Genomic DNA, 27,029 nt, shown 5'->3' on the forward strand with positions numbered 1-27,029 from the left:
TTTATAATTGTTCCAGAATTTCGCAGCTGAAGACGATTACAATACAGGGATAGAGACAGAACAATTCCTTAAAAAGATTATATATATTTTTTTAAATCCCTTGGGAAACACCTTCTGGATTTTTTTATTCAAGGCAATAAATATTCTCTGAATTCATAAAAATTAGTGTAAACTAATTAATCATTTCTTCTTTTAACGAAAGACAATATTAATTTTTTTTGTACTTTTGTATTTTGAAAATTGCAAATTATTTTAAAATTTATAGGATTTTTTTAAACACGTCATCACTACTAACTGCTAAGTAATTTGTGCAAAGCAAAGTTGAATCCACCCTCTTGTCTTCGCGTCTGGCTGGCTGTCTTAGATTCGGTGCTGTTTTTCACATCCCCTGGGGCATGTTTTAAAATATCGATACTTTTGCGGAGACCGGCACTAGTCCCTCTCGTTCCGGCTGCTGGGCAGCGCGCGGCGGAGGGGCGTCCGTGGGGTGGGGTTGGTCCCGGGGTGGGGGTCGTCGTCGTGTGGGGTGGTGTGGATGCAGCATGCCGATGCGGAGTGCGTAACTTGGCACGGGTCCATCCGCTCGGCCCGACCGACGAGCCCGCTCGCCGCCTCCGGTGCGCCGCCCCCGCCAGCCCGACATGGCCTCCGCGAGCGCCGTCTGCAGGTGAGTCGCCCCCAGGGCAGTCCCAGGGCCAGGGTGGCCGCCGTTGCGGCCGCCGCTGTCACCGCAGCCGCAACATAAAATTCGATTTTAATTTGCAATGCGGGAATCTCATTGATTATCTCGCTGGCACCGCGTATTTCGCCGCCCGCTACTTTTGCCTGTTTTGTGAATGAGCCGCTGACACGCGCCTTTAATTCCTCTCTCGCAAAAACTGTCACTTGACGCCGAGATTTTTTGCAGCTGCATGGCCTTGACCCTATAGGACCACCCTTTTGCCATCTATTCTTTCTCCTGACGTGTGTATGTTCGTTTAATATTTACGAGCCCATTGCTTTTGTTCTCCGCTGTCTCATGATTTTGTCATGGTGTAATTCTGAGTTGTGTAGAGACTTGAATTGCCTTTTTGACGCTGTTTGAGAAAAATGGAACCACCTGTCCTACTTCCATTTACACTGCTTCCTCTTTACCCGCAGGCATATGAGCTGAGAAACGGGTTTTGGGATTAAAAAAGTTGAGATGACGAGATTTTGAATTTTAACTCAATCTTCAAAGCTGTTCAAAAGTGGCAAATTATTTACAATTCATAACAATTATAATTTTTGGGCAAAAGATTAGCTTATCGAGATTAAATTTTGTTTTATAATGGATATCAACCTGTCGTTGGAGAACTTTTTTGCAATCATAGTATTTATTTCGCATTTCCCTTATTGACAGTCATGCAAATGGGTGCATCACGGTCAAGCGGCAACGCGACATTCGCGGTAGCACGCCATGCGTTCAAGACAATAATTTCTAAAACAAATAAAATAAAAAAGAGATTCAATAAAAATTAGAAAACTTTTGAAGCTTTGCATGGCTATTGGAAAATTCTATAATTGACGGAGCTGCTGTGTTGAGTTTTATTTTTTTTGCGTTTTTACCTTTTCATGATTGGCTTCTTTGTAGAGTAATATTAAAACAAATTGTACCTTCTTATTGGCCCTCATTTACATCAAATTAACTTCTTTTCGACAGATTTTTAAACTTCTTTCATACTTGAATATAATTACTCACGCGAAAAGAGAGTGTGAGATTTAGACCGAGTTTGGAATATAGTTTTCTATTTTTAGGCTGTGTTTGGGAGCTATTTATATTATAAGGTGATTTCCTGACAGAGGTGCGCACTAAACTTGTCGGGTACAGAAGATTAATGTTTATGATAGATTGCCATATGCACTTACGCAGTCGGAAGGAATCGTTAATTTCAAATCACGCCACAATGAAATTTCATGCTTTATTTTCTACGCTCTGGACGGATTTGGAATGGTAAATATCTAATAAAATCTACAAAAACAGCACTGTTATAAATAAATAGATTGTTAAATACGTAGACCAAGTCGTGGGGTTTTTGAAATATTCATAGAACCGTCATGGTAATTGAGGCAGACTAAGCGCTCAATAAAAGATAATCACTTGCATTATTAAGCGGACCAAATCAAAAAGATCAAGTGATCAATTTAAACGGTCAATTTAACCAACGGAATATTTGATTTATCCAATTTTATTCATGGAATAAAATACGATAACTATTGTTTTTCAGAAAGATCGGGAAGATCAGCGAATTTCACTTTATTTACAAATTTGCCTTTGCATGACAAAAGGCAATATCATAAAATAGGAAGGAAAAGGCTCATATGACTGCTTTCTTACATAGGAGAACCGCTCCCAATAACATCAAACAGGATATCATTCCTTGATCAAGTGCCAGCGTATTTATAACAAAACCAAAACACGTCCAGGAGATGCATTAATCTCTGACCTGCCATTAAATTTGTGTCTGGTCAAGTAAGATTGAAAAATTATGTTTAATTTAAATGAAAGGGTTACTTTACGTTTGAAAGTTTGAATTAATCCCTTTAATTCGAAACATATAGGCAACCGGCTTGTCACAGCCGTTGCGCGTGTTGTATACTTATGAAAATATCCAAACGAAGTGAGCTAAAATGATGAGCGGAAAATAAAATAGTGTTTGTAGTCAACGGCTGTGGTTCGAACAACGTAGATTGTCATATGTATTTAAATACTTAAGTAAAGCATTTACCGCGCTCCTATATCCCAATAAAATCATGACAAAGCAGAAAAAATGCAATAGAAATTTGGTATAGTACCTCACCGACAACAAATGCGTTAATGCCACGCTAACATCAACATTTTTATTGCACAAGTCTTACACAGGAAATCGTTTTCCCTGTTTTGAAATTTATTCGCATACTAAGATTAAAAAGATAGTTCAAATGCATATTTTCAAAATCCAAAAACAATATAATTCTAAATAAGGCATTTTCTTTCTCAGCTGGAGTTAAAAAGCAAAGCAACCTTTTTGTTGGTCTTCCAACTTGAAACGTTTCCTGCGTGATTTGACGCACCGCAAAGACCCAATCCGCTATTTGCATGCAGATTGTGGCATCACGAAATACGCAGCAATAAAACTCTCCAGCTCCGGCACCCGAGTGGTTCGATTCGCAGGCGTGACGCGAGCCTTTTGTTTCGCGCTGAAAAATGAGGGTCGTGCGTCGATGGTTGCAAATTAATCGGGCGGGCGGGCGCGCCGATTTGGACGAGATCGGCCCGCTGGGAATATTTAAATGTATGCGTGTTGCGGGGAAAAACTCGTCATTTGGCTCGTTAAATGTCACAAGAGCGATTCGCACGTGACAAACTTTTTGAGCGAGGCAGAGTGCGAGCAGGTGACACGGCCGCGCGTGAAATATGGTTCTTACGCGCGTGACCTTCAGCTAATAAAGAAGGCGCGCGTGCTCAGCTGGAGGCAAGTTGCAGCCATCGAGGGTGTACGGCAACGCTTTCCTCTCGCTCGCAATTAGTGCCACGAGGGCGATGAACTGGCCGGCGCTTTTCATTAGCCTGATGAAATCCGTGCGGCCCGCTGAGAGCTGAGTGAGACTTTTCCTCTTCAGCACGCCATAGTTCATTTTTTCCTATCTAAATCCATTGCAAACGATGAATGCCGAAATTAAAAATGGTAGGTTTTTTTGCGATGTGATGTCTTATTTGACGAAATAAAGCGATACAACATTATGTAACTTATATTTAGGATGATGTTTTGCTATTCAAACTAATTTTAACTCTTCTAAGGAAATTTCTTGCAAATAAAGGTATTTTTACTGGGAAGCTACTAAAATTCTGTTCTCCTATATATCGATTTAATTTAATCAAAGTAGCATTTTTCCAATTTAAATAACAGCTGAAATCATATTATTTCGTCTGCTTTGTATCAGGGTTCGTAAACCCCCGATTTTTCTTTTCTTAAAAAATTAACATATAAAATATTTTTCAGAAAAAACGTGAGGGGTTTTCCTCAATTATGAACATTTTTCTGCCGCATGAATTTTTATAGTTAGTAATAATTAGTCACGTGCTTTTTTGGACCTAAAATTGAAATTCACAATATCAATTTTGGTGCCTGCAATTTCGCAGTAAATAAAGAATACAAAATTTATCTGTCCATTTTTGTGAAAAAGAAAAATCGAAAATGAGCTAAATTGGGAATTTCCTCAAGTATATGGCTGTATCAAGCTGTTATTTTTACTCAAGCAAAACTGTATTCTAGTGGGAAAAATTAAACTAAATGCTGTGTATAGTTGGTTACAAAAAATATTTTCTCACAAGAGATGCAGTGAAGCAAAATTCTCATGATATAATTTGAGCGTCGCCAATGTTTTATAGCTTATTTCAGCGCCTCAAGATCTTGCAAAAATACTATGGGGGATGACTTATTTTAGTAAAATAAAACATGTTTTTCTAAAGTCAGAAATGGTGCTCCAAAAATTTTATTAAAAATGAATCTACTGAAAAATCAACTGCAGGGTGTAGTAAATTTTGATTCTATCTCTAACAAAATCCTTGGAAATTAATTCAAGTTTAGCCAATAGGATTTTTTGCTCCAAATATGACACTTTTATGTCACTTCAAGATAAACCTTTTCCATTAAACAAATGTCTGTCTGCTCTCAGGTCTCGATGCCGAACGTAACAAGATGATGGAGAGAATATTGACTACTTTTCTGTTCTTCTTTCTTGTCTCCACATGCTTCGCCTTGCCACAGAAAAGACAGGTACATTTCCATTCCTAACTCTTTTCACGTATTCCACGCAACGCACACTTTGTAAGTAAAATATGTGCTGAGTGCCACTTTTTATAGGGCACGCATTATTTATCAAGTGTCGTCTTTATTTCTTTCAACAGGAACGCGCACTTTGCAGGAAAAATTTGGATTTTTCACAAAAATAATGTTGATTGTGGGGAAGGAATATTTTAAAATTTTGCTTTGTTAAATGTTCTTCTGGGATTTTCCCCTCGCATTCATTTAATTTTATGTTTCTTTTTTGTCGACTATAATTTGCTTGAAAAAGCCTGATGGAGTACCTTGGCGTCGATAAAAAAAAAACTAAATAAATATTTTTAACCCTTCGAGGTGGATTGGAAAAATCGTCAATGAAACTGCGAAGGCGAATGCCCCAGGGGTCTGCGGGGCATTAGCAAATTGCTTTTGCTCGGCTTTTGGCGCGGATCACTCACGTGCGTTCTTTATTTGCGCAGCTCTTCTGGAAACTGAACCCGGGCGGCTCTGAGGACGCAACTGTGATCCACATAAGGGCGATCGGCTCCACCGACACCATCCACTACATCGTGTCGCTGCTGGAAAAGCCGTCCTTTCTGATCGCAGTGACCGAGCCGCTGGCCAACATCTCTATCAACTGGGAGCAGCTGATGGCCAGCACCCTCGACAAGTGCATCAGCTTCCTCCCCGAGCCCAGCTTCTCATTTGGATTCACTATTACCAGGGTGAGCAGGAAAATTTTATCGCTCTCGCCTGCTTGCTCTGGTAGCGCTTGCTTATTTTCTTTCCGTGAGAGTGGAAAATCGATGCATTCACTATGGAAGATGATTTTATTGAACTGGAGGGTAAAAAAGGGATTGTTTTAATAGAAATGCTTTTCTTGAAACTTTCAATTCAATATTATTGTCCTCAACTTGTAATTTTTTTAATATGATTGTTAGACACTTCCTGTAGCGATTGATGACGCTTGTCAAAGTAAAATATTTTCAGAATCAAAATTTCGGCTATAATAGAAGGTCGATAAACGATAAAACACCGATTTTCACATCACACTCTCATACTCACAACTCCGATAAAAATATAGTGAACAATTTTGTATTAGCTCTGGATCGTGTTCAAAATTCGCATTTGCTGTTTTTGTTGTCAGATTTCTACCGTTAAAGGAAGTTTATTAAATATCATATTGTGGTATATCATAATAGACCCAATGTAAAATATATTTAATCAAAGCATTCTCATGAATCTAATTATTCAGGTTTAGATGATCGCCTTCGAGGATCAAATACATTTTTAAGATAATTTATCAAGTCAATGCTCACCAATAGTTACAATATTATATTAAAATAATTATAGTATATTTCGTATTTTTATGAAAATAGTATTTAAAACAGACTTTCAAATAAAGACTTGCGTAGCATTAAAATATGATAAAATGATCTTAGAAATAAAATATAAATTAGAATTTAGATAAACACTAAACAACGAAAAATATGAGAGATTTTAATAAATTAATTTTTAATTTTATTAGCTTAAAATATGATACTTTAGGAGTATTTAACACATTCTAAATATAAACCTAAAAAATCCTAAAGTGGCCATATTGCTGGAGCTGGTCAGGATTGGGATTAACATTTGTATCGCTTATTCGTTCGTATTCTAAACTAAAATACTTTTGGGCATAGTGCCTTTCCGCACACTACAAAAGGACACCTGTAAGGCCGACCTTGGGCCGACCCCAAAGATTATTTAAACATAAAATAAATGTGCAATTTTGTGACTAAATTTCAGATCCTGGAGCTTTATGGTGAGCACGAGTCGTGGCCCGAGTACCACAATGGCGTCTACAGTTGGTACATGGACCAATTCTACTGGTCCCCTCAGCCCGTGGAGATCAACGAAAGGGGCTGTCCACTCCGGTTCGAGTTCCTTGGCGAAAAGTACATGGACCGCCACTTTGAGGAATACAAAGCCGCAGTTTCCCTCGTGGTCAGTTACGATTTCGCGCTATTTTCAGCGTGTGTTTAATTAGTATGTGCATGAAATTAGGGTGTTTATCCGAAGTACGACGAAATTGCAGCTCTCCCGCTTTGAGTGAAATATTAGCATATCTGAGAGCAACGTGAATGTATAATTTAGAGGTTTGCTCGCTCGGCCCCATTAGAGAGTCAAAGTATTTCGTACTCGTGCTTCGACGATTTCTAGTGATTTACGACACGATCAGAATTTGATCCTTAATTGAAAAGAAAATAATTGTGATTTAAGCTCAAGATTTACGATGACGACGGCTTCGACATGGAGGAAATCCTGTGGCACACGATCAACTCAAGTTTGCTGCAAATTTCGCTGCAAAGCTTTCAACCCTACTTCCAAAACCACTCTCGATTTGGAGTCGAGTTTTCAGTTGCGAGCAACGATAATAATTTCTTCGAAAGTGTGCTCAGAAAGAAGCACAAGAATTTCGAAAACCTGGTTCCAGAATACTTCCAGGTAATGAGGAGTAAAAATCCCAACAAATGGATTTTTATTTAAATTTAATAGGGGTCTCAGCCGCGCAATTTCGAAGCGGCGGCTGGCTGGGCTGGCTTAGCCGAATTTCAGCTCGGTTGCGGCTGAGCATTATTGCCGGCTGGCAAAGAAATTGTTAAATGTGTAGTTTGATATAGTGAATAATGTCCCGCAGGACTGGAGGCTATTTTTTCTCTGTCCAAGGAACAGTATAATATTTGCGACTTTTTGACCGGTGACTGGTGCAGCTCCCAAGGCAAAATACTTCTAATACTGTTTTTAACTTTTGATTTAAAAGATGGATATAAATTGAGAGCTGATTCAATTTACCTCTATTGCCGCATCAATATATTTAAAGTGGACATACTTTTGTTATTTTTTCAATGATGAATTTCAACACTCAGATTTGTCGAAATTTCAGATGTACGAAATGCTGGTGCCAAACGGCCTGCTGAAGAATGGCGGCTTCATGCAATGGCACCGGATGGCGTTCACTTCGTCAGTGAAAAGCACTCGCTCAGTGGTGCCGACCTTCCAACAGCCGCTGCGGCTGATGGACAACGAGGACCTGGAAGACGTCCTGCTGCAATCATATTTCGGCTCCGATTTCGTCGGCGCCACCACTCACGCGTTCAACATAACTTTCGGCTATTTCGGGCACAGCTATTACGACAAGTTTGATCTGCTCTCCTGGTGTGTGTTTTGTGATCTCTCTGCTTTTTATGCATTCCGCCGCCTGCTCTGCCCTCCTTTGGATTATAATTCGTATAGGAATAGGGCGGACGCGGTGCTTTAAGGAGCCTATAATTGAATTCGTCTCACATTTTTATGGGCGAACGGTAATAAATCCTCTGCGTCCGCCTGAGGTAACGATTTCGTGCGCAGTCAAGTTCCGAGCACGGCATAGACTAATGTAGGGGGACTGATTCTTGAGTCTTTCTTTTTATTTTGTCAGGTGTTGATTTGATATAGATTTTAGATTAATCGTGTGTCATTATTTTTGCTATAAATGGCTTTTAAAAGTGCACAATGAAATTAGTAATTAAGTAATGTGTTAATTCTTATGTTATCAAAATCATATATATTTTGTCTTCATGAAACCCTTTCAGTTTTCTGTAGAATTTATTGCAAAAGTTGCTCAAGAAATGAGTAGAATTCTCCCTTTATTAAGTATATTGTTTGGCAATCAAACGCAAAAAATGTGAGAAAGATTTTGTTAACCCAAAAGTTTTACTAAAATACATTTTGGATTTCAGGTCGTTTGTATTTGGCTACGGGGACTCGCCGAAAACCGACATCAACTGGATGCTGGCTTTGGTTCACATTTTCGGATTCAGCCTGATTTCAATAATGATGACTTGCTGCTGCTGCCTTTAGCTTCCACTTGCTTCAGCGACACACATGCACCACAATTGTAAATAATTATAAAACTGCATCAAATCCGTTAAATTACGCATTTTGGAGGCAATTATGACAATTTCGAAAACCCCCAAAACGACACATTTCAGGCTCAAAAACTGCATATCGCGAGAGGGAGGTGAAAATTCTCTCGTTTGCATTTAAAACGAAAGAAAACTAAGTGCGCTTTTTACATTTGAATATTTGTGTAAAATACAGGGGACGAACGTGTATTCTAAAAGCTCTTTTTCGCAAGTTAAATTTGTTACATCTGTGAATATAGTAAATTTTGTACAGTCGAAACGTTAAATTTATAACAGTTGCATAGCTTTCTCTAGTTTGCGCGTAACGGCTTGTTAACTAAATCTACACATATCAACGCCAAACAGGAAATGTTATTTTGTAAGCTGCGATTTTTAAGAGTTTCCAATATTGTTGTGCTAATTGTAAGAAAAATTGTAAGATACATATCACTAGAAATTTTAAAATATGGATTTTCTGTCATTTGTAGCTAGACTCCAAGCCATTGTCTTTCAAACACACGGTTTGATCTCTTGTTAAACACGCGAGGCCATGTTATATATTTAAAATGGCATTTTTAGCTTGGCAGCGACGAGGTTGATTTATTTCGTGACGCTATATGTAATTCTTTTTATACTGGGGATACTTTCCTCAAAGTTAAGCACATTTTGCTTAGCCTGTTCGAGAAATTGAATCCATGCATATTTTTAATCTCAAACAAGTGTTAAAATTCGGATTTCCACTTGCAATGGAAATTCTGCATGCATTCATGCAATTTTAAAATAATTTTGACATTCATTCAATGAAAAGAATTTAATGTTCACTCATTTTAGCCCTGTTGAAAAAGATAAAAGACAGCTTATTAATATTTTTGAAAATTTTTAATTAGTTAACGCACGGAGTCTAGTTGCAAACTACATACACAATGAAAAAACAGCGTAAAAAACAAATAAATGCTGGTAATGAGCTATGAACAACGTGTGTGAGCTCATGAGGTGGAGAGAAGTTAACTCGAGATAATCAAAACGCTGATGCCTGTACAAAAACCGATTTACGAGAGCTCTAATTGAGAACATATCATACAATTATGGTTTACACTAATTCTACTGTCAAGACTTTTCAGAAAACAGCAACACTATCTTAACCAGAAGATGCACAAAATCAACATTTAATCACACTTAAAAAAGGAGTTAAAGGTAGAAAAGGTTAATAACTCTCACATATCAGATCAGAGGGAAACTGGTGCAAAATTCTGCTTTTAGTGACGATTTTGTAATCGATCTTGACCAGTCATATCGCAGGTCATACGACTAATTGATCAATTTATGGACTGTAAAAACGTGATTTTGATGTGCAGTTTCTTTCCATTATAATTCGTTTGAAGTATCATAAAATTGTTGAAAGGCATTTTACCAAATTGATGAATAAAACACGCATATCATCTTTATTAAAATATTTAAGCAAAATAATTTTTTCGGAAAGTCATTTAATATGCAATTACGAATACACGCCAACGTTTAATAAATGTGAGGTTTAATTTGCTCCAACTCTACCATTTCCCATTGAGTAATAACTATAGCGTGAATGTATTTAAGAGATCCTCTGAAGTTTATAATTCCTAGGAGAATTAGCAATAACTAGAGCAGTGTATGAGTTGCAATTAAACTGTTTTATTTTATACTAAAACGAATCATCAAGTGTAGTTGTAACCCGTGCGACGAAAGAAAGTGTAAAAATAAAACGATTTAAAGTTTGCTAAAACCGAAAGTGTGGTCATTCCTCGCCGATCATTAATAATAAATTTGCGGGGGCGGGCAAGAAGGGGAGAGGGCGTCGCATTGCATCGCGTCTAGCTCCAATATAATGCGAATGATATGCGAAGAATGCCGACCAATATCTCTTTATATGTGGGTCGCAGCGGGATTCCTGCACCCCAGCCTCGCCACCGACAACCCGCACGAGCTGTCCTAAAAAGCGAGACCGCGCCTTTGTCTGTTTCTCGCATTACATCCAACGATTGAGTCGCTCAACGGGGAAACTCATTAAACGACTGCAGCATGCAAATTCGTTCAATCGATAGCACTGCAAAATTTAGACATCTAACAAGAAAATTGCAGTTTGCTTTGCATGTAAATGATGAATAAATAAAAAATATATAACAGCGATTATTTTTTGTAATGTTTATTCTCTCGTTGTCACGCTAATTTTCTTTTCAAATGAAAGTTTTTTGGGCTGGTGCTTTGTCTTCTGATTTATTATTTTTATTTATTAATATCTCGCGTAATAATATGTTGGCGGAGTAAATTTTTTGAATATGATTTATTTTGTGAAGTAAAAAGTGATATGGAGAAAAATTGCAGTTTTATACTTATTCAGCAACAGCAGTATTTAAGGTGTTTGCTTCAAAGGCTCTAGAATATTTACAGCGAAGTTTAAAAACATGCACGTTCGACGCCCCAAAGATATAAATGATATATATGATATATATGTAGACATTCCAAACTTGTAAGTTTTACACTCCAAAGTTTATTCCATCTTTTAAAAGTGTTTCCGAATTACTACCTTTTTGGGGAAACAAAAAATTCTTAATTTTCTTCACAAAATTCTTTAACAGACTACTCCTGGTCAATTTTAGCTTTGTCTATAAATCTTGTCCAAGATGAACAAAAACTCATTTGAGAATAATTTACATTGAAAAATCCAATATAAAACACGTAACATAATTTATATATAAAATCGGAAAGTTGTTTCTAATTTTGCTAAAATTCCTTAATGAGTATCAGGGTTTTACCTGGCGAGATTTCGATCGCATTAATAATTGATTTTAATGACGTAAATTTTTGGGTGCCCACAGGGGAGAGCGGAGGGAGAAACTCAGGTATCAATAAAAAGGCAACGCAAGAGCATACCTCTCGCGAGCGCGCAACCTGCTCGCACACACAGATTCGCTCTTCTGACGACACGCGAGCAAATATCGGTACACACCAATTATCAATGCGATCGTTATCTCTTCAGGTAAAACCCTGACATCTCACCGGGGTTTAGTTTTTTATTTATTTTTTTGCCTTGGCTTTATTTCGGAATTAAGGTTTTCTGGTGGTTTAGGTTTTGATACTTTCACAATTAGTTGTAGCGGTTTTACCCCATTTTTCAAATTATTGCATTTATTTATTAAATTGTTACTAGGAGTAAAAGTTGATGGAATCAAAATATAGGTGAAAAATATTTAGCTGAAAAAAAATCCATAGGAGAACAAGAATCAAAGATGACAAATTTTAATGTAGAAGTTATAACGCGCTCAAGAGTACAATAACACTCTCCTGACCCTTTGTTGAGTCGCCAGACAGACGGTATAAGATGACGTAAACACTTTGATAGGGATATGGGTTGTTGCTGACTTAAATAAAGTGTTTCCCAGCTCACTTTCCTTGTTCGTGTCTGCTGTGTCAGGAGTGGAATTTGCTTAGTTCCATTTTCTCCAATTATTGTTAGCTAAGATTGCAGATTTTACTTCGCATGTCCCGGATTCCAAACGTCTTGTCTGAATGGACAATTCGCCTCCAAGCACGACTTTTTGCAAAGCCAACCTTATACCGACTGATAATTTTTAAGGTATCATCGCAACCACTCTGTCAATCGCCCGACACAACTTCAACATCGACGGCCTTGATATACCAGAAAAAATATCTGGGAAATCTCGGCTCGTTTGACATCTGGCCGCGTGGTTTAGTTTTCAAACGAAAAGGCAAAAGGATAGCGTGCGGAGATGTCATTGCCTGCTCTTTTATATTGAAACGTCAAAGCACAAAGCAATAAATAACACGATGAAAAATATTTTTACCACCGGACCGAAATATCTCCAGCAAAATTTACATAATTAATGTGTTAGGGAATTTGATTTTTTTGTCATTAATTTACTCATAAAAAGGGTAGTTCGAAATGTAATGAAATTATAATTTAATGTAATTTGAAACATATGTATTGACCATGCAAGAATAAACAAGCATATATGTGATTTCATTAAATTTTGCGCTACCCTCTTTATGAGTAAAATTATAAAAAATATCAAATTCCCTCTTAAATTAATTATGAAAATCTGGATGGAGATATTTTAGGAGGAAGAAAAGGGAGTTTTAAATTACGAAACAGAAGTAAATGAATTTCTTAATTAAAGAAAACGAGCCAAGCAGTTTTATTGAAGTGAATGCTTTAATTAAAATCATTACATTATCTGTTTAAAGATGAGATTTTTGTAAAGATTTTTCTAGTTAATTATTTAAAATATTTTTTTAAATTTGAACATGCAGCAAATATATTCCAGGCAAGTTAATTGATACCTAGTTTTTGCGCATTAAACAACAGTCGTGTCAAATAACTTAACCTGCAGGCGCAGAAGTGCTGCTGAAGGCAGCTCGAAGAAATTGTTACGTCAGCTCCACAATCATTAATTTTTATTCAAGCAAGTAACGAGACCGCGCAAAGAATGCGGAGTACTACACGAAGACCAGTTTTTGTTCTAGCACCAATTTTTAGGTGTGTCGAGGAGACCCGGCGTGTCGCACGCCCGCCTGATTGAGAGAGCGAGCATGACGTAAGTGCGTCAAAAAAATGAATGAATTTGTGCCTCGGCGCTCGTAACCTTGATCAAGAGTTCATTCACGAGCGAGAGTGTGTCCTGGATTTCCGCGTGCTAAACTAATCAGAGATTTTTTCATGCGTTATTATTATTTAAGCGTGACAAGGCCAGCGAAAGAATTTTTGATCGATCGATTTTCAGTGCAGCTATTTTCCTTCTTATCAACTCAGGTCCTATTTGCCAAGGTTGGGCAAAGTTAAAATTAAACAGCGTGCGCGTCACACCAACTCCGCACTCTGCATGAAACGCGATCTCCGCTAATTACTAGGCAAACAATTTTTTTCCGTTTTGGTTAGTGGGAGCAATAAAACACGGCGCAGATAATCTCACCGGCACTCTTTCAGGTGGAGTTTCGGCATGATTTGAAATGTCCGCATTTGCGGAGAGATCTTTTTGTCGACTCCAGGGAATGACTAATGCTTTTCTAAGGACGTAATTCGCACTAATATGCTCAAATGACTTCATAATGATATGCTATTATGTCTAATTTACAAAAATGATTTGAAAGAACTCTTTAGACTAGATCCTGCTTTGAATGGCCTTTATAAGATTTTCTGATTTTATGGACAAAGTAGACCGTTTAAAATTACATGATGTTATAGTAATAAACGAAAAAATAGGTATCACAGCTATTCCAATCATTTCATAAAATAGTGTCTCTTATTGTGAAAATCCTACTCTTCATATTTTAAACATATTTAATAGGTTTGCTAATCAATCAAATTTATATGTACCAACTTAAAAAATTGCGGCACCGTGGGAAAACCCGATAAAATTAAAAAAATCGTGGTTCAATACCCAACTCTGCAAGCCACATCCTCAACTGGAGCCCCTCGACAGCCTTTTGCTTGCCCTCCTGCTTCAGCTGCTCGCACTTTTGGTCCACGTCCAGCATCTCTTGCAGTAAAAGCTGCTGCCTTTCGCGAGCCGCGACCCCAGAGTCGACTGCCGCTGCGTTTCTGCCCTCAAGCACCTGCTTTTCTGCCCTCAGCTTTTCCACGCTGTCCTTCAGACCTTTCCACGTGTGCGATTTGCCCTGCAAGTCTTTTAGTCGAGCACTGCGAGAGGAAAAATTTACAACTTTTGATTGAGTCCATTCTGATCGAATTACGTCAGCCTTTTCTTTGTTTCGGTCTTTTCCTCAAGCTCGGCTCTCAGTTGCTGCGCCTCTCTATTCTGTTTCTTCAGCTGCTTTGCCTCTACTCTCTGAGACAGGCGAAGCGATTGCAGGAGAATAGAAGACTTAGAAAGATCCTTTTGCTCCATAATGCATTGCTGGAAAGAAAAATAGCAAAAATTTTCAAACTTGAATTAGCGCTGCTGCTAATATTGATAATCTGGCCGATGTACTCAAAAGTTGTCGGTGTTGGTTAATCTGTAAAAATGTATATTTAACAGCAAAAATATAAAATTGCAACTGGCATGCTTAAAGTGATAAACAATTTTATTTTAAAAACTCCGAAATAATTATACTGGGAAGGTTTAATAAAAATAAATTAACATTTTGCATTCCAGCAAAAATTAAGTTCACGATAAAATGGATAATTTTATACCGTGAGAGTTGTATTTTGGGAGATAAGGGACTGTATACACTCTTCGATGGCGGCCAGCCTTTCTTTGCCCGCAGCCAAGTCATCGAGCAAATTTGCATGCTCATTTCTCACTCCCGCTATTTTCTGACTCATGGAACCTGTCTCCAGAGCTAGGCGGCGATCCTGTAGGTTTCTCCAATCATCCTTTTGCTCGGAAAGAGCGAGATTGAGTTTCTCGCTCCTCATCTCGAGTTCTGCCAATTTATTCTCTTTTTCCGACAGCACATTTTTCATCTCGCTTTAATTTAATTGCAACATTTTCATCGTTTGGATTTTTTAAATTCAGCTCTACACATACCTAAATTCCACATTCTTTCTTCCTACTTCAGCAAATTCATCTCGCACTAATTTTATTTCAGATTCAATATCCACGATTTGACCTTCCAAATTTTCGTCTTCAATTGAAATTCTCTTCACATCCTTGCCCAATTGCCTCACTTCCAGAGCCAATGCTTTATTTGACTTAAGAACCTTTTCCAGTTCTTCGTCTTTTTCCCCAGCATATCTGTCGAATGGCATGACTTTGCTGGCTTCTTCCATTAGTACATTCTGGTATCTTCAAACATAAAAAATTCCATTTTCTAATTTTTTCCCTTAACAACATTTTTGGCAAAATTCTGTTGCTGTAAGAAGCAAATAACAAAAATACTTCAGTGTATCAAACTGCTTTAAAAACGCGAGAGTAAAGATATTTTGTAAAATCAATAAGATATTGATATTGGAAATTGAATAGCTGCTACTTTTCTACCAAATTTTTAACATTTAACCAATTATTTTTATACTTGTCCAAATATTGTCTTAGCTGCTGTAGAGATTGTCTATCGACTCGGAGGCAGTCGTGGGCAAGTTCGGCATACATTTCGCAAGGAGTGCGCAGCAACTGCACTTCAATTAACTTCAAACTCAATTGCCTCCTGTTCAGCCGACCAATTTGCTTCTGGAGCATCTTGTGGTAGTCGAGCTCCGCTTTTGCCTTCTCGTCCGCCAGTTTGTTTCGCAGCTTCTTAACCTGCTTGCTGGTCGCTGCTGCTTGGACATCGAAATTTGCCTGCGCCGCGTTCAGTCGTTGCTCCTGCATTTTGCCCGTTAAATATAACTGCTAAGCGCAGATTTTAAATCATCAACCTTGACAAAGTGCTCCTTGACTGCTAGCATTTCCTCTAGTTTGCTCAGGTCAACCCTGACTTGGTCCAGAGTCTGCACTGTTTTGTCGGAAGGGTCGACTTTGGACACGAGGACGCGGCTCTCTTGCTGTTCGCGCACTCTGATGTCGGCGATCAGGTCCAAGACATTCCGCAGCTCCAAAAGGTTGGAACGCTTCAGGCTCTCAGAGTCACCATGATTTTTCTGGTGTTTTAGATTAGCGAGGAGCATTTTATAAATGGACAAACACGGAAATAAATAAAACCGTTGTCAACAAGAAATAAAAACTCAACAATTGATCTCGCTAAATGTTAGTTTGCCTCAAGTGTTTGACATTATATTGCTACAGTTTGGTAATCTCACCGAGCAACAAAAGAAACGTGCAAATACCGTCGTATTCTTGAATAAATTCTTAGTGTTGCAAAAAAGCAAAATATCCCAAATAAATGGGTTTTTAATCGTTTTGCTCTTTAAATTTTAAAACTAAATTCTCACGAAAATATTTTCTTCAAGGATTTTTACAAATAAAAAGTACTTAAAGTTGATCATGTTTATATATGCAAGTGAACAGTAGAACCCCAAAATATGAAACAGTTCGTATCTGAAATAGAGCAGAGTTCCTTAAATGAGTGAAACATTATTTTCCGTTCATAATTTTTCCATGACTTCTGGCTGCCCATCCTGATCAGAAACATAATATGTTATATGATATTATCATAGTGTACAGCTCTAGGGTTTCAAACCAATTTTCCCAGTGATTTGAAATTCTCTAATGGGGGATTTCTTATTTAAAATTTGGATTTCAAAACGAAATAAAAATTATTGGCAATTTTCCACAAAAAAAATCGTTTTGGTTGGCCCCGAGTCCGTGTTTCACTACCTTTTTTTAAAGATGTAATTTTTAATTTTTATTTAATGAAAGCATAAGTCCGACGAATCCTAGTAGGCCGGTGCTCCTGTGGTTGTACGTGCGCAGCAGCAAAGCCGGGCATGGCAGTGCGTTGAACAAATTAAGAGTACGCATAGTAACTTTAACAATTCAAATAGTTGAGGTAACCTTCATTACGGTTGAAATAATTAATCGTCCTTATAGATTTTCGCTATTTTTACAGGAAGCAAAATTATTGCTTCAAATAATTGGAGGGAACTGAATATACAAAAGAGATTTTTGATCGCAGCTCTCACAAGGTTTCATAACTTTACCACCTTTTTGCGACGACACGACCTGATTAAGAGGTGCTACTGTTAAGTGCGATAACGAGTTAAATATTTTTCTTCTTTGATTTTTCGCTTAAAAGCGTCTTTCCTTATTTATATAGACTTAGGGTAGAGCCATTTTATAAACTTTTCTAGTTCCAAAAAATATTTTTTCGTGGCATATCAAAATGGTTTGATCAAATCAGCGGGGGCATAATTTTTAGGTATTATTCACATTGCAATAAATAATTGCATTTCTCGCTACTATTTCATTTTGTTAGTACAAAAGTCTGAATATAATTGAGAAATTTTAACCTTTCCCAATCTGAAACGTGAACAAAATCCTAAAGAAACGATCCGTCAATTTAGGAACTATATTAATCTCTGGCGATAAATGCTGCTCCAATCATGTCAGACATCAGGCCAGGGCAATTAGTCAATTATTTATAACGCGAGTTGAAGAAATTCAATTAGTCGGCTGTGACAGCACATCTTCTCGCTAAACACGGAGCAGAATGATCTGGCGCATCATCTCGTGTTCGAGGGGCAAATAATCGAATTGCTGCACCGCATGTCAAGTAAGCAATTTGCACCCACGCCACCCACGCTCGCGAGAAAGGTCTCAAGTGGAAAACTTTTCTCGCGGCCTAATTGAGAAGGAAGCTGCGGCAAGGAAGGGTTCGTTGCGTCCTTGGCGATCGGAGGAGACCCTCGAGGGTGCCAACTGCAGGCGCGGCGCCGGCGGCACACCTCTCAATTTGGCTGGAGAGCAGGCGCCGAAATAGTGCGGTCTGTCGTCGCGCAGTCCCCGCCTCCGCCGCCCCCGCGCGCCTGGGGTGGCTCGACCACCAGTCCGCGGTCGGCTGCAGCCACAGGTAGGCCACCACCCGCAGCAACCACCTGTGACACCGACGCCGAGATGGACATCGAGGAGTTCAGGAAGAACGGAAAGGACATGATCGACTACATCTGCGAGTACCTCGCAGGTAGGCACCGCTATAGAATAGACTGAATGGTCATTTATTTGCAAAAACTTGAAATGTGTAAACAAATTTAAGGTTTTCTGTGGTTCAAAATAAATGTAAAAAACGGGCGATCTCAGCCAGCTGAGCCAGCCGGCTAATTTTCAGTCACCAGCCGCCGGTTTCTAATTCTAAATAGTTTAAAATTACTGCGGAGGCAAAATATTCTTCCGGTCATTATCTTTAGAAATTCTGTCAGCTGTCTGCCGGGGTAAAATTTGAGCTAAGCTGCCGCCTCAAAACCTCGATGTAACTATATAAGTAAAGTATAAAAATGCCTTTGGTCATGTCAATGCATGGTAAAAACAAAGTTTTGGTTTATTTCACTAAAATTATTCGATCTGATAACTAATGGTGATGATAGTTGATGAAATTCCCACTCGAGGAAGACATTGTGCAGAGAAATTTAGCGAAATGGACTTGATGATCGAAAAATATCTCCATTTATTTGAGAAAAAGATATAATATATAAAGGGGATCACGCTCTAGGGGGATTTTCTTAATTTTGAACTTGGGAGCTCAAATAAAGGAACCTCTCATGACTAGGGTGCGCCAGTTAGAGCCGAAACATGTGCGAGCAATAAATTTTTAACGACGCTTGACCAAAAAGGACAAGTCCGATTATTATTTACACTATGGTGTGTAATAATGTTCATATCGTCCAGGTCGTCCTGATCATGAGGTACACCAACCAGGAAAACGATCGAAAACACTCTCATTGATTAGACATTTATCTCCCCCATTTATGTATAATTTTGAGTTAGTATTTTCATCATTTCATATAATTCAAGATCCTGATTTAACTGTAACAATTTGAATTTTTGTTAATTAATTTAAAAATGCGAATTAATTATTAGGAAAATCTTCTGTATTGTAAGCTATGATATTTTAAAAATCAAAATTACAATATCTGAAAAATAAAAACCCATATCAGACTGCCGCCACGTTCATAATTTTTTTATGCATTGTAAGGTCTGGGCGAGCGAAGGGTGACGCCAGCCATCGAGCCAGGCTACCTGCGGCCGCTGCTGCCGTCGACGGCGCCGCTCAAGCCCGAGTCGTGGTCGGACATCATGGCCGACGTCGAGGAGAAGATCATGCCCGGTGTGACCCACTGGCAGCATCCGCGCTTCCACGCCTACTTTCCCTCAGGAAACTCGTTCCCTTCGATCCTCGGGGACATGCTGAGCGACGCCATCGGATGCATCGGCTTCTCGTGGGCCGCCAGCCCCGCCTGCACCGAGCTCGAGACCATCGTGCTCGACTGGCTGGGACAGGCCATCGGGCTGCCAAAGGAGTTCCTCGCCTTCTCCGAGGGCAGCAAGGGCGGCGGTGTCATTCAGGTTCAAATTTGGAAATTTAAAATTTAATTAAAAGAGCGAAAATTAAAACAAAAATAAAATTTAGGAACCTTTGCAAAATATGTAATCTTTAAAGTGATGCAGATAGTTTAGTCGATTTTGTTTCAGATTTATTGAGTTAATACACAGAGACACTTTGGAGAGAATCTTTAAATACTAATTAAATTAGAATCATCAGCACCTACCAAATACATAATTTATTCTTGGGTGTAATCTTCGAATAAAAAGGTTTATTCCCGGTTATTTTAGTAATTCTCAAATAATAAAACAGGATTTTTTCACTTTCACTTTCAATCTGTGAGTAAAATTTCAACTGCGATTCTTTTATTCTCAAACCGATTTTTTTCACAAATGTGATTATGCTCCTATTGATGTTTGCGTGTATGCATTGTGATATTTCCCAAAGGGTTCAGCAAGTGAGTGTGTGCTGGTGTGTATGCTGAGCGCGAGGGCGCAGGCCATCAAGAAATTAAAAAAGCAGCACCCTTTCGTCGAGGAGGGTGTGCTGCTGTCCAAGCTGATGGCCTATTGCTCCAAAGAGGCACACTCGTGCGTAGAAAAGGCCGCTATGATTTGCTTCGTAAAGCTTCGCATCCTCGAGCCGGACAACAACTGCAGCCTCAGGGGCGCCACCCTGAGACAGGTACCTTTCCATTGGTGGCAGCAAGCCCGAGGGCTGAAAATTTTCTGTTAGCTTCCTTTGTTATTCTAAAATCATTAAGTTCCAAAAAAACTCTATGTGCAAACATATCTCATCTAAAATATTTCTATTTTGCTTCAAAAAGATTCACAGCGATTTATTTTATCACACACTGACACCTTATTCAGAATTAGAATCATTCCCTCAAGAGAGACAAATAATGTCCAAATTAATCCAGCCCTCATTGCCATCATTCCCTCCACAGGCGATGGAGGAAGACGTGGCAATGGGCCAGATTCCGTTCTTCGTGTCGACGACCCTGGGCACGACCTCTTGCTGCTCGTTCGACAACCTGGTCGAGATCGGACCCGTGTGCAGCGACCTGGACGTGTGGATGCACGTGGACAGCGCGTACGCGGGCAACGCGTTCATCTGCGAGGAGTTCAAGCCGCTGATGCGCGGCATCGAGCACGCGTCGTCGTTCAACACCAACCCCAACAAGTGGCTACTGACCAACTTCGACTGCTCCACCATGTGGGTACGCGACAGGTTCAAGCTGACGCAGGCGCTGGTGGTGGACCCGCTGTACCTGCAGCACAACTACAGCGCCCAGAGCATCGACTACCGCCACTGGGGCGTGCCCCTCAGCCGCCGCTTCAGGGCGCTCAAGCTGTGGTTCGTGCTGCGCTCCTACGGCATCGACGGCCTCCAGAGGTACATCAGGAACCACTGCAGGCTCGCCAAGCGCTTCCAGTGCCACGTCTTGAAGGACAGCCGCTTTGAGATCAACAACGAAGTTAAGGTTTGTCCTAAAATTATAATTTAGCAAAACTATTAGATTTAATGGCTTTAACTCAAAATTGTTAGGAGACAAAATTTGAATTTAATTTAAGAAAAGCGACCAGGCAAACGGTACCAGAAAAGCTGCGAGAGTGATCGAATAAATTATATAATATAATTAATTATCAAACGAATCTCCCTGCACATGAAAGATTCACAAGAACTAAAAAATTGACAACGTTACTACCAAATTTGCAAAATTCATAATATAAATGTAAGGTAAACCAATCAGTAAAATATTTGAATCATAAATTCCAAAATTTGGCTTTAGATGCCTACAACTGACACTAATTTTGTAACAGAACCCAAATTTTGTATCGATTTTGCACAAGATCCAGTTTCGAAAATTTTGCTCACATGAGGTCATCGAGAACCCAAATTACAATTAATATATTGCACCAGAATTGGAAACGATTCAACAGTTTGGCTCTAGGATATACAATTAATTAGTTTGTCAACTGTTCAAAAATTTTGGTTCAGTTTTGCACCACTTGTCCATATCTCAAGTTTGTAAGATGGATAAGGACACGAGAGAGAAAAATTAAAATCCTTTTGATCAATGAGTAACATATAATTTCCAACACATACGTAAAAAAACGACGAGCATTTCAGGAAAGATGGCATTCCTTGCAACATGTCGATAAGGTTCCCGAATGGGAAAACGACACGTAATCATAAATATCAAATATCACGCAATTGTTTCCAAGGAACGCTGTGCCGCGGAGCAGTCGTCCAATGATATGGTTGCCATATCAACTCACAAATAATGAAGCAAGTTCAGAATATTTGCTGCTGCCTTTTTTTGCAAAAGGAAACCCCCTTCTAAAAAGTCAAAATAAAATATAAAATTCTAGACATACAATTAGAAAACTTGTTGATTGCCCCTCAATTTTGTATTTCCAGAGAAATATTTTTTTCAACTGCGCTTTGAATTCAAATGGAACAGATAGCTAGTAAGCTTTTGGTACCACAATCGCTTTGCGGTCGTCGTGGCAAAGCTACCAGACGTCCTCCATCTATTTCAAATTTGCTTTTCCTTTGAAAGTACCATAAGAACAGGAACCCGTCAAAACTTCCAAGGTTTGCTGATAAAGCATGTGGTTTTACCCAAACACTTCCTGATTCCGCAAAGTCAAATTCTCATTTTCTTAGTTCGTGGCAAAATTTTGAAATCTAAAATTCCAAAAAATGTCAATGTACTAAAGCTCACCGACCCTCCTTTGTATTGAATAAAACGGTTACTATGCTTACATTTCATGCTCCAGCAAGGTTGCCAAGACTGCGTTCTAACTTTTGCATGTTTCAATTTTTATTAATTGTTATTGTCCTGAGAAGTTTGTTGAAAATTTGTTGAGGGCATAGAAGTTAAACCGATTTAATGAGATGAAGAACATTTTCAAGTTTTCTGGCCCTGAATCGGGCTTTGTCACAAAATTAGTTTCTGTTTAGATCTCTCTAGAGAAAGTTATAAACCAAAAATTAAAAAAGCGTTACTCGCTGCTTTCTTGAAGGGGTTTGAAGACAAAATAATTCTCCTTCGCCACTGCTTTCGGTATTAATCAAGTAAGGCGACGGCAATTGCTGCACTCAGCGTAATCAATACGAGTGCTAAGTGAATGGGGCGAAAATAAATCTGCAATCAGCCCTCGCACCGACACAATGCGTGCATGCGTGTACGCGTGTGAATGAAGGAAATTTCTCGGCACGCTCCTCACTAACAATGCGTTGGCGGATGGTTAAAAAATAAAATGACTTTTTCTATTGCGCAGCTGGGGCTGGTGTGTTTTCGGCTGAAAGGATCGGACGCGCTGAATCAGAAGCTGCTGAGCGAAATCAACGCGTCGGGCAAACTTCACATGGTGCCCGCGTCCGTCAACGACAAGTTCGTCATCAGGTTCTGCGTGACGGCTCAGCACGCCGCTGAGCAGGACATCGGTATACTTTTAAAATTATCAATTTCTTTTCTACACCAAATTACATTTTTAATTATTAAATTTTGTTCCCCGTACTAACTTGGTTTTAAATGGCTAACTTTTTACGTCACATAAACGTTTCAAGAGGTGTCCATGTAATGAGAATTAATTAAATTTTATACAACAAATCACTTCAACTCCCGTTCCCATGAATAATCTCAGGAGTTAATAACTGCAACAAATTTAATTTTACTGAGCAAAATGGAAGTTTGAAATTGTTGTATATAAAAAATAATATTTTCAGATATGATAATGAGAGAAATGAATAATTTTTTTCAGAGTTCGCCTGGTCAGTGATTTTAACAATCGCCGACTCTCTTGTTGCAAAATTGCCTGGAACCATAAAAATCAAAGATGAAAAGGTAAATATTCATCATGTTTTGTCAGATTATACTTTTCAACCACATACAGCTGCAGGAAGGAAGCTAACTAGCGCTTCAAAACAAATTCAAAGAGTTGAGGAAGGACACACGGTTGGTTTAGGAAATCGCTCTTTATCCTTGAATTACTTATCCTGCAATCACTTCACAACATATCTTTTCAAGGAAAAAGGATTATGAAAACTTTTTATTACCACTTAAAGAGTGCCTCAATAATTAAACTTATTATTTTATATAATTTTTACGCTTTAAAAAATCAAAGTTGGCTCCGTGGCTTTATTTTTAACAAAATGATAGTAATTTAAATAATGTTGTGATTTAGTTGTATTTTGATCTTTTGACAAAGTTAAAATCATTTTTTCAATTTCAAACCTAGATAACACAAGCAGTAAGGTTCATAATATTAATAAATTTAATTAAAATTTTGTAGGAAACTAACGTAAAATCACCATCTCAGCTGTATGACCAACGAACACAGATATCAAAAGATTATTTTGTCTTGTATTCGAGCCTTATTTTGAAGCAGGTACATATTTCTCGCGAACCCTTTTCAGCAAGCGTCGCGCGAGGAAGCGCTGGCCTTGGAGCGGCGTCAACGCGAGGAGCTGGCTTATAAGCGGTCCTTCTTCGTGCGAATGGTCAGCGATCCAAAAATCTACAACCCCAAGATGAGTATCGCGCGCAGACACGTCAGCGCGAGCGACAATGTACGCGAGGAGGCCAGCGTCGAGGAGGAGGAGGACAGCGAGGCTGAGTCCAACGCGCAAACCCTCCAGAGGCCAATGTAAGCTATTTTTTACTTGAATTCCCCATTCTACTTGTACTTTTTTTAATAAATTCACAAGAGAGTGTGTATTTCATACTACAATGAGATTATTCACCACAAAATTCTTCTATGAAGCTTTATTTTGCCTTTATTTAGATATAAATTTGGATTGATTACTCTGAACAAGTAGAAAATAAAAAAGACAAAGCAGTTGAATTTGCAAAAGAAAAAAAAAACGAAAAGACATCTGCGCGGGGAGTAGAGCAGATTTCGTTCACCACGTAAAAAATAATTCAATCAGGTTTCCATTTTCCATGTAGTTTTCACAGTAAAAATGGATATTACTTAAAAACATTATTTTCTGTTACAAATTTCGAGGGTATCTACGTGCACTACTAATACGTTCGATATCTTAAACGGAAACCCCAGGAAAAAAATAAATTCCATTTCGTACGTTTTATTCCTGCCAAAGCTATATTTATGATCGTTATCTCTGCGGTAAGTTTCCAATCTGTTTCGATAAATGTTTTTTTCAGGATACACCATTTTTTAAACAATTAAAAACTCAATGAAGACAAGAGTGACACCGATGTCACATTACAGTTATTTCGCTCTTTATTATGTAATTTTCAAGTACGTCTGCATGAGAACATTAGTTGAATAACAGCCAGCACAGAGGAAATTTTTAAACGCAAAGATAGTAAAAAGTCTGCGGTCAAACTTTTCGCATTTCCTATGGATGTGCATGTTTGTTTTCAACGGCCGCTTTACGTGTTTCCCCGGCCATACTAACGTCAATAATTTCCTGCGCAATAATAGACCCAAATTAAAATATAGTTTTCTATAAGGGCAATGACATAACTTTTGGGGAAAACCAGCAATTTTGACCCTTTTTAATAATCTCTTTATCTAACGATCTTTCCGAAAAAAATGAACAGGAAACCTTAAAATATAATGTCAATTAAAGATCTCGAAAAACAGTTTTTTTATTTATTTATTCAATCATTTTATTTTTGTCATTGAGAAAATATCGATCGCAAAAGTATTTATTACTCATTTACATGCTGACAATGCCTGCATAACTAAAATTACATTTTAATTTCTTAATAAAATTTCGTGTCCGAGATTCATATTAAACAACTTCACATACGCGTGAAACAATCAATGATTTGAGGTGATTTTCTTGTATTCATAATTAGAATATTGTTTTTGGTTAAGTTCTCGCTTCAAACACTTCATAAAAATTGGGAAAATATAAAATGCTATCTAATTACAGTTTATAAGGTTAGGGGTGTACCAGATTATACAGTCTGTGGTTTGGTCTACATATTTAATTTACCACGATATCTGGTGCGAAATAGATTTCAAATTCGAAATGATGTGTCAATTTTGGATGACTCACAACAGTAAAACAGGCCATCAGTCTATGAAATCGACTGTAAAATAAACTTGTTTTCAGCGCCTCGTGGATAAGCTGGCCGCTGGCTTTTCTCTTCCAGGGCACATTTGACGAGGCGAAAGGCTCACCTCAACTGCCCGTTAGGTAAGTGAACGATTACAAAAGTTGTATGGCGAAAGGTCGAGCGTGAGTCTCCTCTGTCTGCATGTATTGTGTGCTCGTAGATTCCGCCACCTGGACACAATGGTGCGGCTCAAGTCGAACGGTGAGAGCGCCACCGAGAGCGACGCGAGGCAGCCAAACCAAAAGTCACCGCGGAAGTCACCTCTGGGGGCGCGCAGGACTCGCGACCAGCTCTAAAAGGTCGTTTTCCTGCCTGTTTTCCTCGTAAGCTGCAGGGTTTTCTCCTTTGTTTGCGTCAAAAGAAAATCATCAGAGGTAAAACATAAACGCGATAATCGGTGTATGCAGTCGAGGAAAGATGTGCATTAAAATAAATAAAGAGCGGCCGATGTGCCGATTATTAGAGAGAGTGAACCGCGCCTCTCCCTTCCACTGCGTCTGGTCCACCTGGCCGTGGCGGATAAACGTTAAATAGCCGGGTTTCCCCGCAGCATCCGCGCGGCACCGAGAGGACCGCCCGTGGCCAATCTGCCGCTGCTCTCTTTTTTGCAAACATTTGTGACGCTGCACTTATTATACTGCAAGCTGCACGTATGCCGCCGTGTGAGAATAGGAATTCGATGGCAGTTTCCTCATAGACAGAAATATGCGGATGATGAAATTTTGATTAGCATTTTCATGCATTTCCGCATTTACTGGAAAACCTTTGATCAGGAAAAGGAGAAAGAAAACAGCAAAAATGTAGAGATTTCTAGAAACTAGTTCAATTGATCAGGTTTTCCCTCGTTTATTACGTACAAATTGAAGGTAGCAAAATTAGTGAGCCAAATTTTTATTAGGTTTTCTATCTGTTTTGAGCAAAAATATTTTTCATCCTTACAAATAATATTCCATGTTTCCACTTCAAAAGAGCAAAGTACTTATTGGATATCTGCTGTTCAATTTATGTTAAAAACAGACATTTAGACATATTTTATAATTGTACGATTAGTAGTGCCCCTATGAGTTAAGTAACGTTTTGAAATAAAAATATTTGAATAAGTAGGGAACAACTTTTAGATTGGCTGGACTTCTGTAGTTTCCATAAAAATTATTTTCTTTAAAATAAATATTAACTGAGGCTCGAGATTTATTTTTTCAAGCATTAAAAAGACAAAATGTTGTCATTTTCGAGTCGTCTGCAAAAAAGTCAAATTATCATAATTATTATTGTGTACTTGGCAGATTTGAGGTCTAAACCATAATTTAA

General features: G+C 38.6%; 3 protein-coding genes across 3 annotated transcripts; 2 read left to right on the top strand and 1 right to left on the bottom strand.

The window, feature by feature from the left end:
• Positions 1-533: 533 nt before the first annotated feature.
• On the top strand, positions 534-10,469 carry LOC135940170 (glycosylated lysosomal membrane protein B-like). Its single transcript, XM_065484958.1, has 7 exons — positions 534-667; positions 4,678-4,778; positions 5,264-5,509; positions 6,573-6,770; positions 7,047-7,271; positions 7,711-7,982; positions 8,546-10,469. The coding sequence occupies exons 2-7, from the start codon at positions 4,701-4,703 to the stop codon at positions 8,664-8,666; spliced, it is 1,140 nt and encodes a 379-aa protein (XP_065341030.1). The 5' UTR covers positions 534-667; positions 4,678-4,700; the 3' UTR covers positions 8,667-10,469.
• A 4,755-nt stretch (positions 10,470-15,224) lies between these two features.
• LOC135938361 (uncharacterized) lies at positions 15,225-16,358 on the bottom strand. Its single transcript, XM_065481978.1, has 3 exons — positions 16,062-16,358; positions 15,719-16,008; positions 15,225-15,492 (listed from the first exon to the last, which is right to left on the bottom strand). The coding sequence occupies exons 1-3, from the start codon at positions 16,308-16,310 to the stop codon at positions 15,225-15,227; spliced, it is 807 nt and encodes a 268-aa protein (XP_065338050.1). The 5' UTR covers positions 16,311-16,358.
• Positions 16,359-18,043: 1,685 nt separating this feature from the next.
• On the top strand, positions 18,044-26,370 carry LOC135938709 (aromatic-L-amino-acid decarboxylase-like). The gene is made up of 9 exons (XM_065482583.1): positions 18,044-18,262; positions 19,271-19,641; positions 20,066-20,302; positions 20,565-21,101; positions 22,909-23,074; positions 23,392-23,474; positions 24,047-24,276; positions 25,718-25,801; positions 25,882-26,370. The coding sequence occupies exons 1-9, from the start codon at positions 18,196-18,198 to the stop codon at positions 26,015-26,017; spliced, it is 1,911 nt and encodes a 636-aa protein (XP_065338655.1). The 5' UTR covers positions 18,044-18,195; the 3' UTR covers positions 26,018-26,370.
• The last annotated feature ends 659 nt before the right edge of the window (positions 26,371-27,029 follow it).

Source organism: Cloeon dipterum, chromosome 3 (assembly GCF_949628265.1).
Source record: "Cloeon dipterum chromosome 3, ieCloDipt1.1, whole genome shotgun sequence".
NCBI lineage: Eukaryota > Metazoa > Arthropoda > Insecta > Ephemeroptera > Baetidae > Cloeon > Cloeon dipterum.

Bases quoted from the DNA above. Each gene is read 5' to 3' on its own strand.
- LOC135940170 (XM_065484958.1), top strand. From the start codon at position 4,701: ATGATGGAGAGAATATTGACTACTTTTCTGTTCTTCTTTCTTGTCTCC. The intron at 7,272-7,710 runs GTAATGAGGAGT...TCGAAATTTCAG, and splicing joins TGGTTCCAGAATACTTCCAG to ATGTACGAAATGCTGGTGCC. The intron at 7,983-8,545 runs GTGTGTGTTTTG...TTTGGATTTCAG, and splicing joins AAGTTTGATCTGCTCTCCTG to GTCGTTTGTATTTGGCTACG.
- LOC135938709 (XM_065482583.1), top strand. From the start codon at position 18,196: ATGGACATCGAGGAGTTCAGGAAGAACGGAAAGGACATGATCGACTAC. The intron at 18,263-19,270 runs GTAGGCACCGCT...ATGCATTGTAAG, and splicing joins CATCTGCGAGTACCTCGCAG to GTCTGGGCGAGCGAAGGGTG. The intron at 23,475-24,046 runs GTAAATATTCAT...AACCCTTTTCAG, and splicing joins TAAAAATCAAAGATGAAAAG to CAAGCGTCGCGCGAGGAAGC.
- LOC135938361 (XM_065481978.1), bottom strand. From the start codon at position 16,310: ATGCTCCTCGCTAATCTAAAACACCAGAAAAATCATGGTGACTCTGAG. The intron at 16,009-16,061 runs GTTGATGATTTA...GGCAAAATGCAG, and splicing joins TCAAGGAGCACTTTGTCAAG to GAGCAACGACTGAACGCGGC. The intron at 15,493-15,718 runs GTATAAAAATAA...TTATGTTTGAAG, and splicing joins CTAAGACAATATTTGGACAA to ATACCAGAATGTACTAATGG.